This window comes from Arvicanthis niloticus, chromosome 6, assembly GCF_011762505.2.
Source record: "Arvicanthis niloticus isolate mArvNil1 chromosome 6, mArvNil1.pat.X, whole genome shotgun sequence".
Taxonomy (NCBI): domain Eukaryota; kingdom Metazoa; phylum Chordata; class Mammalia; order Rodentia; family Muridae; genus Arvicanthis; species Arvicanthis niloticus.
Genome location: NC_047663.1, coordinates 65,739,156 through 65,751,207, shown reverse-complemented (window position 1 = coordinate 65,751,207; position 12,052 = coordinate 65,739,156). Strand labels below are relative to the sequence as shown.

Sequence of the window (12,052 nt, the reverse complement as noted above, 5' to 3'; positions counted from 1 at the left end):
CACTCCTTGAGGAAATGTAAAAGACGGTGACATTGGCAGAATAAGATACAAAATTACCCATAAGTCTGTGGCTCAGAGACTATCACTATTAACACTTACCAATCTTTGCCTTGTGTCCCCCTCCCCAGAATGCACTAAACAGAGAGCAAATAGCACAGTGGGCCCAGCCCATCATTTCAGCATCTACAACCAGCATCTTCTTCCATTTTGTGGGTTAATTTGAAAGTCATCAATGGTTTTTTCACTTTTTTTTTTTTTTTTTTTTTTTTTTTTGGTTTTTCGAGGCAGGGTTTCTCTGTGTAGCCCTGGCTGTCCTGGAACTCACTCTGTAGACCAGGCTGGCCTCGAACTCAGAACTCAGAAATCTGCCTGCCTCTGCCTCCCAAGTGCTAGGATTAAAGGCGTGTGTCACCACTGCCCGGCTCACTTTATTTATTTATTTATTTATTTTTGAGGCAGGATTTTACCATGTAGCTTAGTATGGTGGTTTGAAAAAAAAAATGGCCTTCATAGGCTCGAAGAGAGTGGCACTATTAGGAGGCGTGTCATTGTTGGAGGAAGAGTGTCACTGGGGGCTTTGAAGTCTCAGATGCACAAGCTGGGCCCAGTGTAGCATTCATTCTCTTTCTGCTGCCTGCTGATCTGGATGTAGAACTCTCAGCTCCTTCTCCAGTGCCATGTCTGCTTGCATGCTGCCATGCTTCCTACCATGATGATAATGGACTGAACCTCTGAAACTGTAAGCCAGCCCCAGTAAAATGTTTTCCTTGATAAGATTTGCCGTGGTCATGGTGTCTCTTCACAGCCATAGAAACAGTAACTAAGACACCCAGATAGGCTTTTAAGTCATTATCCTGCTGCCTCAACTTCCTGAGAATTACAGCCTGCTGTCATTACAGGTGTGTACTCCCAGCCAGGCACATTTCCTTTTAATCCAAATACTTACCCTGTTGCTGGATGCGTGCATGTGTGTGTTCAGATGGATGCACACATATATGTGTGTGTGTGTGTGTATTCAGGTAGATGTACATATGTGTATGTGTGTAATGTGTGTGTGTATTCAGGTGGATGTACATATGTGTGTGTATGTGTGGAGTATGTGTGTGTGTACCTGTGTGTGTGTGTGTGTGTGTGTGTGTGTGTGTGTGTGTGTGTGAGAGAGAGAGAGAGAGAGAGAGAGAGAGAGAGAGAGAGAGAGATATTTGGGTGTGTGTGCATATGGATTGTGTGGAGGCCAGGAATCTACCTTGATGCTGTTCTGTAGGAGCCATCTACCTTGTTCTGGAGACAAAGTCTCTCACAGGAAACCGTGGCTCCCCATTAGACTAGTCTGACTGGCAAGCCAGACACAGGGATCTGCATGTCTCCACTCTTTCCCTTGCCAGTCCTGGGATTAGAAGCTTGTGCCACCATAACATCATTTTTTTTTTTTAAACTTGGATTCTGGGATTAAACTCAGGTCTTCAGGCTTGAGAGACAACTTCACTGACTGATCCATCCACTTCCTCAGCCTTATCATTTAATTTTGAAAACTTTTTGTGACTTTGTTATTTTGTTTGAGACAAGGTCTGGATGCCTAGAACTATTTATGTAGACCAGGCTGGTTTCAAACTCACGGAAATCCTCCTGCCTCTGCCTCCTGAGCCTGGGATTAAAGGCATGAACCACCACATACAATCCCCATTGTGGTATCTTTGTACACACAGATATAATAGACTTTAATCATAATTCCCTCTATTACAGTCTATAATTTTGTTCTTGTGATTCTGAAGGTTTGTCCTGTGCTTACCTTGTTAGCAGCTAAACCCTCTTCAGATGTTAAACCTTTATCCAAAACATCGGATTGGACAGAAACTAAAATACCCAATTCTGTGCCTTCTTGGGGGCATATCCAGTTTAGAAGAGAAACATTACCAGGGCAGAGACACCTACTGAGGAAACAGCAGCTGCTGTAATGTACTCACCATGGTTGTCTCAGCAATGGAGCCGAAGCTGTTGATGAAGATGTTGCAACTCACATTCACAGGAGGACCTGCCAATAAGAGAGAGTCTCCACTGAGTCTCAGGCTGTAGAAAAACTAACTTCAAGGATAGACCTCCCTAGAGGGCTAAGGAGCCCCCTGCTTGTTATCTACCCTACCCTTAAGTACCTGGAGTCCCCAGGTTGCACTTAGCATCTCTGCCAGACTAGACTCCCCAGTTCCCAGGTAAGGGGCAGGTATACCTCACAGGAGGCTGAGCCAAGCTGTACCTTCATTAACACAGGGTGATTCATCATCCTGCCATCTGGCTGAAATCCCTTCCCCAAGCCCCACCAGTGCCTTCTAATTTGTGTCTGAGATATATTTATGGCTACAACATTTGGAGGCCATCTCGGGAATTGCAAGGAACAGCAAGTTCTTTGCCTTGAACTTATGAACTGAGAATGAAGGGGTGATGATGGGAATTACCAGGTGAGGGAATCTGGGGGGAGCCTGACGGACAGTCTGCAAGCCTTTGTCAAATACTTTGTGGACAAGTTTTTTTTTCCAGCCCTGATATGTCCAGGAAAGAAAGGAATGAATACCACTACCTTGGTATTTTTTCTGAGGGGGACTCTGACTGGCTGAAGCTGGGACCTTTCATTTCACACTGTGAATGGTAGTAGTTACCATGGCAGCTGCTTCAATGAGACCTTGACTGGTATGATCTCACCATATCCTCCCACAGCTCTGTGAGAAGGCTAGTTGTGAGGAATAGGAAACTGAGGGCCAGAGATGCCAAATTATTCATCTATGGCTTTATTGCCGGAGAGTGGTGGGGCCGGTGTTCCGGTTCTGACCAGTCTGACTCTTAATGGCTATACCATAGGAAACAGTCTGAGAGGGAGGAAGAAGCAGAATTATACAGCCAGGAGCAGAATCCAGAGCCATTATTGTTCAGTGTGTATTCGTGAACATGTGCATGTGTGTGTATGTGTGTGTGTATACACATTCACATATGCTTGGTTGTTATTCTTTAGGTACCAACCACCTCCCTTTTTGAGACAAGGTTCCTCACTATATTAGTTGCTTTTCTGTGGCTTTGATAAAACACCATGATCAAAAGCTTACTTTTGTATGAAAGAGCTTATTTAGGCTTATGTTTCCAGGTGATTAAGAGTTCATCATGGTGGAGGGACATGGCATCAAAGGGTAAACATGACGACAGAAGCAGGAAGCCAAGAGATCACATATTTAACCTCAAGCATGAGGCAGAGAGAGAGAGAGAGAGAGAGAGAGAGAGAGAGAGAGAGAGAGAGAGAGAGAACTAGAAGTAGTAGGGACAGGCTACATACTCTCAAAGACAATCCCCAGTTCATACTTCCTTCAGCAAAGCTCAACCTTCTACAAATCCCAAACAGCAACAGCAAGTGTGCCAAAGCCTACGGGGGAGCATTTCTACTCAAACTACCACAGTAGGCATGACTAGCTGGCCAGAAAGCTCCAAAGATCATCTGTCTCCACCTCGTAGCACTAGAATTATATGAGTAGGTTTTACCTGGCTGCTGGGAATTGAACTCAGGTCCTTATGCTTGCAAGGCAAGTACTGTACCAACTGAGCTATCTACCCAGCTTTCCCTGATCCTTTTATGAAACCCCTCATATCCTGTAGCCCAGGCTGATATGAAACTCACTATAGTGGTTCTCTGCCTCAGCCTTCCGATGGCTGGGATTTCCAGGAGTATGCCATCATGCCTGGCAGAGTCTAGAAAATTAAACATGGGGTTTCCATATAAGCAAGCATGACACAGCTGGAGAGGAAGACCATGAGCAAGAAGGACCAAATGAGCAGAATTCAGCCAAGAAAAGGTCTGAAGACTAAGTCAGGAAGACCTCGGAGAGGAGCTGACCTTGATCTGACCTTGAAGGTGCTTAGGACTTGGGTAGGTCATAGACCTTCAATTGAAGGGTTTTAATCTGTAACTGCCTTCAGAGTCCATCTCTTGTTGATCCTAGGAGTTGCTAAGACAGGAAGAGCATGGTTGTCTCCTCTTCTCAAGGGAGCACAGTTTGTTTTAGTCATTCATCTGGGCTCAGAGGGCAGTACAGCCAGGCCTGGAACCAACGTTTTCTGATTGTGGTAAGAAGAAAGCAGATAACGCCATGTGCTCTGGTACCTAATTCATCGTGTTCATCCTCAGAAAGTAGTCCACAGCTTGCATATAGGCTCAGCTAAGATTTCCTTTCTCTTAGAAGGAAGGCTTGATGGATAGGAGGAAGTCAGGTTTCCCCTCAAGGCAGTGAGTGTCAGCCTCTGGGGTACATGGTCAACTTCAGCCTCAACTGCTGGTGGGGCTCAGGATAGCCTCTTCTATTTTCTGAAACCTGATTCTTCCCAGCAGTTTGGAGAGAAGGCGGATATTATTATTATATCCTCCTCCTCCTCCTCATTTTTGAAAGCAAATTTGTTCAAAGTTGGTCTAGAAGAATATTAAGGAAATTTCAAATATTCACCTCTACCAAGGGCTCAGGGAGGGTCAAGAGCTTTTATGGACACATAGGGACACAGTAAGATAGTGGGTGGGAAATCCCAGGGAAGGGTGAGGTATTTCTCATTACAGGGCCTCATCCATTTCCCTCTGACTTCTCCTCCTCCTCCTTTTCCTTGTTACCCACTGCTGAGGATGAAATTTAGGACATAGCCTATGCTAGGCAAGAGCTCCACCACTGAGCTGCCCTCCCCCCTTTAAAGCAAGTATACCTCTGGCCTCCTGGGACATCTGCATTTCCTTCTCCAATGAACCAATTCATAAGATGAAGAAAAGGGAGAAGGGCTTCCAGAGAGTATTATGAGTGAAGGATAGGCATTTAGAGGATAAGGGAAGGGTGGTAAAGTAAAGAGAAGGTCAGGGGACAGCCTGAGTGGAGTCAGAAACTGGTGAGGGAAGCCGGGTGGCCTGTCTTAGCTCTGACAGTTTGCCGTCATCTCAGGAAAGCTAGCCTAGAGCTTAGTTATGGGCTAGTGAAGCTGGGTCCTTGCTTTCCTGACTTGTGCATGGCTGAAGCCATCTAAAATATTCAGTCTCAGAGCATATGAGGAGCAGTGGCTCATGCTTGTAATCTTAATACCCAAGAAGCTGACACAGGAAGGCCAGAAGTCTGAGGTCAATATGGGCTCCAGGGTGAGACTGCTGTCTCATACCAAACCAAACCAAACCAAACCAAACCAAACCAAACCAAACCAAACCAAACCAAACCAACAACAAACCCAACTAAAACCAAACCAAAACAGAACAAAAATTGCAGAGCCCTTGGCTCAGCCCTTAGCAGTGACTCTTAGCACAAGGTATATTGTTTAACAAGCCACCTGGGTGATCCAAATTCATAGCTAGGCTTGAAGGTTGCTGGAAGGGATCACAGCCTTCTTCAGAATCCAGTGCTTTCAACACTGGATAACTGTGCATATTGTTTGTCTATGATGGCTGAGAATTACTGCTTTGTTAGGGTTACCTAAACAGAGGCTTATTTCCATCATTGATTCACCCCCAGAACCATGGTTTTCTTTTTATTTGACTTCCTATCATTTAGATACCCTAAAGAGTTACTGCTCATGCCCTGAGGTGATGTGCACAGGACTCTGTGCAGCCAGCACTGTGACTCCCATAGAAACGAGATGCTGATGAACGAGTGTGGGGGAGTGCCAGCCAAAAAGACCCCATGGGGAGGTGTGGTTCATGGATATAAATCCAAAATTAAATTATCTTGAGAAAATTACAACCCGGTTGCCGTTGGCAGCTGGATAATGTATATATTTCATTAAATATTAAAGTTTAATTTTGCTTTTGTGTATGTTTGCATTGGGCTATGCCCCTGATCCGGGAAGCCACTGCCACACACAAAGCCTTAGTTAAGGTGAAGCCTCAGAGCTGGGAAGGGCTGGTCCTTCTCCTTCCTGACTGTAGGCCAAAAGAAACCTTCCTTCCTCTAGTTGCTTTTGTCACAGTAAGGAGATCAGTGCTCTTCCTAGCTTTAATAGTCATGTGAAATGGTGAGTCTCATTTATGAGAGGAACTTGCAGAATTATTTGTCAGTCCACAGGAATCTCCTGCAGGTGGGTTTGAGTAGGAGGCACCTTCTAGAACAAAAAGAAATGGTGGATCCTTGGGTCAAGGACAAGGTGGACCTATTTCTCACTGGCATCTCTTTTTTAGGACTCTTGGAGGAATCATAAAACCCCAAGAATCATGCCTCATGTCTGCATATGCAGCCAAGCCAACATTATAGAAATGTGAAAACTGAGGCCCAGACAAAGGGAGAGACTTGGCCCAACTCACAGAGCAAACCTATGTTTGAGCCAAAAACTTGACCCACATTTCTTGTGTTACAGTCTATGACACTAGACATAGCAACATAGGCCTTAAATCACTTACTGACTCCTGGAAACCAGAAGTACTATTGAGTTGAGTTCTCTGAGGCTCTGGACTTGTTGGGAAAAGATATTCCATTGACTAGTAATGTCTGCCTTGGGTGGAGAAGGATGTGTGGGGCTCATAGCACGTTGTATCATGGGAGAGTTGTTTCTTGTAAATCTGAAAGGAATGTTTTCCTACCTTTAAAGTTGGGCCTGATTCTGGCATCATACCCAGAAGTCCTCCCCATGAGCTTATCCAGGAAGTCCGAGGGCGACATAGGCTTGGGTGCAGAGCGGGCAGCTTCAGCCTCTTTGGAAGCAGCAAGGCTAAGAAGAGAGAGAGAAGCACAAGGTTGATGGCGGCTCTTCTCCGTGCTCTGATCAGACCACAGCCTTGTACATGGAGTACTCCGTGCTTGAGCTGGGTCTTTAAGGAGGAAGGCACGAGCTGCACTGTTTATCAAGCCCCAGTGGAAGCCAGCCGGGGGCCTGGCAGACAGCCAGTGTCTGACTGAGACTGAGAAGTCTCCAACTCCTCACAGTGTCTGCTGTCATGAGTCATCACAGTGGCTGCTGGGTCTCCTTGGGAGAGGAGGCTGAGAGGTTGGGTCTGGGTCTCCCTGAGAAGAACACTGGAGGGTCGGTCTGGCTGACTCAGTTGTGCTTTGGGTACCTGCTGTCTCACAGATACGTGGGCTATTAAAGCATCTCAGAGATAATGTAGCCATTTCCTTTAAAGTTCTCTTCAGAATCGGCTATTGTAAAGATAAGTTAAGTAGATAAATAAAAGTTGCCAAAGTAAAATGCATTTGGAAATACAAATTTACCCACCTCCCTATCTTTAGCAGCCCCCCACACTTATACACATGGGTGTCTAAATTATAAAACAAGCATTTTAGAAATCCACCATTAGAGGGCTGGGAGATAAGCTCAGAGGTTAAGAGTGGTGGCTGTTCTTCCAGAGGTCCTGAGTTCAATTTTTAGCAACCATATGGTGGCTCTTAACCATCTGTAATGAGATATGGTGCCCTCTTCTGGCATGTAGGCATACATGTAGGAAGAATACTGTATACATATTAAATAAATAAACCTTAAGATAAAAGGGAAATCTACCATTAGAAACTGAAGGTGGTACACACCTGTGACCTCAGCACTCCAGAGGCTGAGGCAAAAGTTTGAAGCTATCCTGTGCCACATAGACATCCCCCCCCCAAAAAAAAACAAAGAAAAAAATGGAGATGACTTTTTTGATAAGTCCGTATCTACCCACATTGGTAGGTATGTTGTTCTTTCTGAGTACCTTTCTTAACCCTGTGCTTAAAGTGTAAACCAAGGTGTCTTTAGTAAATCACATTTTGGCACTTAAAAAAGTGTGTGTATGAATGGACAGAGCTGAGGCCAAGTAGAGGAAGGTTCCAACCCAGGCGCCAGAGTTAATCAATACCAGGTGGATACCTGGTACCCCTTAGTACCAGGAGTTGGGAGGTTGGAAGCCAAGTCTCTGGTGATGCCTCAAGGTATTTATGTCAGGCCTCTCTTCCCTAATGAGGGAAGGCTAGTAACGTCTAAGCCAAGTCCTCAGGGGTGTCCAGTCAAGTAAGGGTTGAGGAGTGATCACTTGGTTTGCTTTGGGTCCCTAAGAGGCCTGAGTTCTACATCTTCACTGAGCAGATGGAGGGATCCATGTGCTCCCCTGGGAGAGGCTTGTAGGTCTTCAAACTTGGAGGAACCACAGAGCTAAAGTATGTGTGTGTGTGTGTGTGTGTGTGCATGTGTGCCTGCAAATGTGTGTGTGTTAGAGTGTATGTGTGGGATAGTCGTGCATGTGTATATGTGTGATGGTGTGTGATAGTCCTGTGCATGTGCTCATGCATCTATGTGAGTGTATTTATATTAGTGTGTGTGTGTGTGTGTGTGTGTGTGTGTGAGTGCGTGCGCACACATGGTGATCGGATGACAATGTGAAGGAATAATTTTTCTTGTTCACATGTGGGTCCTGGGGATAGGATTCTGGCCGTCAGACTTGTTGGCAAGTGCCTTTACCCACCGTACAATCTTGCCAGTCCCAACTGTTTATTTTTGAAACTTGCTATATCTGGTTATATCCAAGAGCAGGGATCACATGATTTTCTTTATTTATTTCTTGTTTGTTCTCTAATCCCCCAGGTGTCTACCCTGAAGTCTCAAACTTAATTGGTGCTCAGTGATTTCATGGTGACTGAATGATGATCGAGACACCCATTAATTAATCAAATATTCCTGCTAATAGGAAGTGTTCGTAAATATTGGTACACGGGTTAACAATTTAAAAATAATTAGACTATTATACACAGTATAAAAACACAAACATAGTCTGGTGTTTCTTAGGAGATTTGCAAGGTATGCTGGGATTTTCCAAGCATCCTTGCTCAGGCTCTGGGCATGCTCTACTCAGGTCTCCAAGCACTGTGGTGAACGGATGAGGGACAGGCATACTTTTGTTATTGTTTGTGTGTGGTTAGGGTGCAACTGGAATCCTGGGATGGGATCTGCTTCTGCATGTGCTGATGAGAGTGTCATGCATGCCAGTGGAGACTAGTAACAGCTGTGAGCAGAGATTAGAGTGTGGGTGTGGAACAGATAATGTCACAGAGCTTGGTGTGTGCAAACATGGAGTTACCTGTATCTGTGACAGGTTAGGCCACTTGTAGTCATGTGGGGGGGAGGGGCAATGTGCACAGGGATGGATGAGTGCAATGCAATGGCTGATGCACATATTATACATGGTTTGTTTTTCTGTGCATTGTAACATATAATGTAGTAAGGGCTCCCGTCAGTTCTGCTTTTGTTGTCCCAGTAGCATTTGCTTTTGTCGTCTCAGTCGCAAGGCTAGCAAGTAGTAAGAGAAAAAGCCATGGAGGAACACTGCCTAGTGGCTTGCTCTCTAGGGTTTACTTTCTCATACACTCTAGGACCACCTGCGCAGGGTGGCACTGCCCATCATTGGCTGGACCTCCCCCCCCCAATCAATCATTAATCAAGAAGACGTTTCATAGGCTTGCCTGCAGACCAATTTGAGGGAGGCAATGCCTCATCTGAGATTCTCCCTTATTGGGTGATTCTAAGTTGTGTCAAGGATAGGGACCATAATCAGCCGGTACAATGGCAACTAAATGTAAAGGAGCAAGCTTTGTGTAGTGGTGCCTGTGCTGCTTGCCAGTGTCCACAGCCTGAGGATGTCCTCACCAACAGGGGAGATGCTGTGGCTATGTTGGAAGCATTACAGATACACACAGACTTAGCGATGACTGTCTCTGAGATAGTGAGAGCAGCTGAGAGAAAGCTGATTCAACCATGGTTCAAGCAGGGTATGACAGTACACCCCTACAATCTCAAGGCTTGAGAGGGTGAGGCAGGGGGTTTGTTATGAGTCCAACATAACACAGTGAGATACTGCCTGGATAAAAAACAGAGCGGGATCCAACATCCTCTACTGGCCTCTGCGGACAAACAGAACACACATACACATACACATAAAATAAATCTTAAAAAAGTAAACCTCCACTCAAAACAAGAAACAAAAAAGCAAACAACCCAACAAACCCTAAATACAACATTATTGTGTGTGTTCAGCAACAACCCCCAAATCTCCAAGGTTTCCTAATATTTTCCCCAGAGACAAAGGCCCCATCTTGATGTCAATATGGCCATTTCCCTGTGCTGATAATCCTCATCCGTTTCTGCCTCTGTTTGGACAGTGCAATTTGCACAGGATTATTTTAAGCCTCTCCCCCATGTTCAGTGGATCTGTGCTCTGGGCATCTGTGGACAGTAAACACAGCATTTAGAGCCACTGCCTCTGGGGACTTTAAGTATTTACTTAGAGTCCGTGACCTACTGGACACAGGAGCTGAATGAGTCTGAAAATGAGGCACCTGACTGAATACAAGTACTAAGATTTATTTTACTAAAGACTGTGTGTGTGTGTGTGTGTGTGTGTGTGTGTGCAGATGCCCATGGAACCCAGAAGAGGGCATTGGATCTCTGAGAGTTGGAGTTATAGGCATTTCTGAACTGTCTAACATGGGTGCTTAGAACTTGAACTAGGGTCCTCTTCAAGAGCAGGAAAAGTTCTTAACTGCTGAGACATCTCTCCAGCTCTCAGATGAATTCAGTGAATTCTAATTGACAGAAGGTTTTGGGCAGTAGATGTAATTTATTTTCTTTCTTTCTCTCCCTTTCTTTCTTTCTTTCTTTCTTTCTTTCTTTCTTTCTTTCTTTCTTTCTTTCTTTCTTTCTTTCTTTTTGAGACAGGGTTTCTCTGTGTAGTCCTTGCCGTCCTGGAACTCACTCTGTAGACCAGGCTGGCCTTGAACTCAGAAATCCGCCTGCCTCTGCCTCCTAAGTGCTGGGATTAAAGGTGTGCGCCACCACCGCCCGGCTTCTTTCTTTCCTTTCTTTCTTTCTTTCTTTCTTTCTTTCTTTCTTTCTTTCTTTCTTTCTTTCTTTCTTTCAACAGAACATGGGGAATCTGTTATCTTCTGCTCAGGGGATGTGCCTCTCCGGGGCTTTAAGGAACCACAGTTGTGACTCCCAACATGACAGATACCATGTGTATCTGTTTGGTTCATTTTTGTCAACTCAGTACAAACTAGAGTCATCTGAGAAAAAGGAATTTCAATTGAGGAATTTCCACCCTCATATTGGCCTGTAGGTGTGTCTGTGGAGAGTTTTCTTTATTAATGATTGATGTGGGAGGGCCCAGTCTATTGTGGGTAGTTCTACCCCTGGGCAGGTGATCCTGGGTTGTATAAGAAAGGAAACAGAAAGTCAGGGGAAGCAAGACAGTAAGCAGCGTTCTTCTATGGCCTCTGCTTCAAGTCTTGCCTTCAGGTTTCTGCTGCAATTCCTGCCCTGGCTTCCATTGCTGACAGACTGTAATCTAGAAGCCAAATAAGTAATATGTTTCTTCTTTATTTTGGTGATAGGTGTTTATCACAGCAGCAGAGAGAAAACTAGGACCCCATGGAAAGGCTTAGGTACAATGTTCAACTACAAGGTGGGGCAATGGAAGAGCATGGGGACACGGGAACATGAGACCTTGGGTGAGTTACTTTTCCTCATGATTTTCAGGTTCCTATGATGTGGAATGAGACATAGCATAATTTGAGAGGAGACTGAAGCCTGGAAGGAAGCACTGTCTTATAGGTGGGAGCTGGATCCATCTCCTTCAGGAGATGGACACATACTTGTCCTGGCTTTTTCCCATTTAGCATCAAGATGTCTGCCCAGTGCCAACTCATTTTTCAAGACTTTTTGGGGGGGTCAGGAAGAAAGGCCAGACTGGCATCTAGAGTCTCATTCTCCAGAGAATAAGGAGTATGAATCTGAATTTAAAATAAGCTAGGGCTGGCTAGGACATGGCAACTTCCACTACACTATATGTAGCACAGTGCTACTGAGAACCACTCCGGATTAGCTGGGGGCGGGGGTTGGACGTCCTCACAATGCTCCATGCAGAGGGAGTCTAGAGGTAAGGGTAGGAAAAGTGATAAGGATTTAGGGTAGTGGAGGAATCAGGAGGATCTAGGTAACTGAGAGAAGAATTCTGGGAACTGGAGGAGGAAAGGGAAGCAGGAAGTGTGCACAGAAAAGGAGAGCCTGAGGGCGGAAGTGTTTGAGGGTGATTAATGGCTGCAAT

At 45.2% G+C, this 12,052-nt stretch overlaps 1 protein-coding gene across 2 annotated transcripts in view; it reads right to left on the bottom strand.

The window, feature by feature from the left end:
* The window catches only part of Glra1 (glycine receptor alpha 1), an 86,878-nt gene that overhangs the window by 46,642 nt on the left and 28,184 nt on the right, over positions 1 to 12,052 (bottom strand). For both annotated transcript variants that reach the window (XM_034505208.2, XM_034505207.2), the window contains exons 2-3: positions 6,572 to 6,699; positions 1,965 to 2,032 (exon numbers count right to left, since the gene is read on the bottom strand). In XM_034505208.2, the coding sequence (XP_034361099.1) occupies positions 1,965 to 2,032; positions 6,572 to 6,699 (196 nt within the window). The remainder of the gene's footprint in view (positions 1 to 1,964; positions 2,033 to 6,571; positions 6,700 to 12,052) is intronic.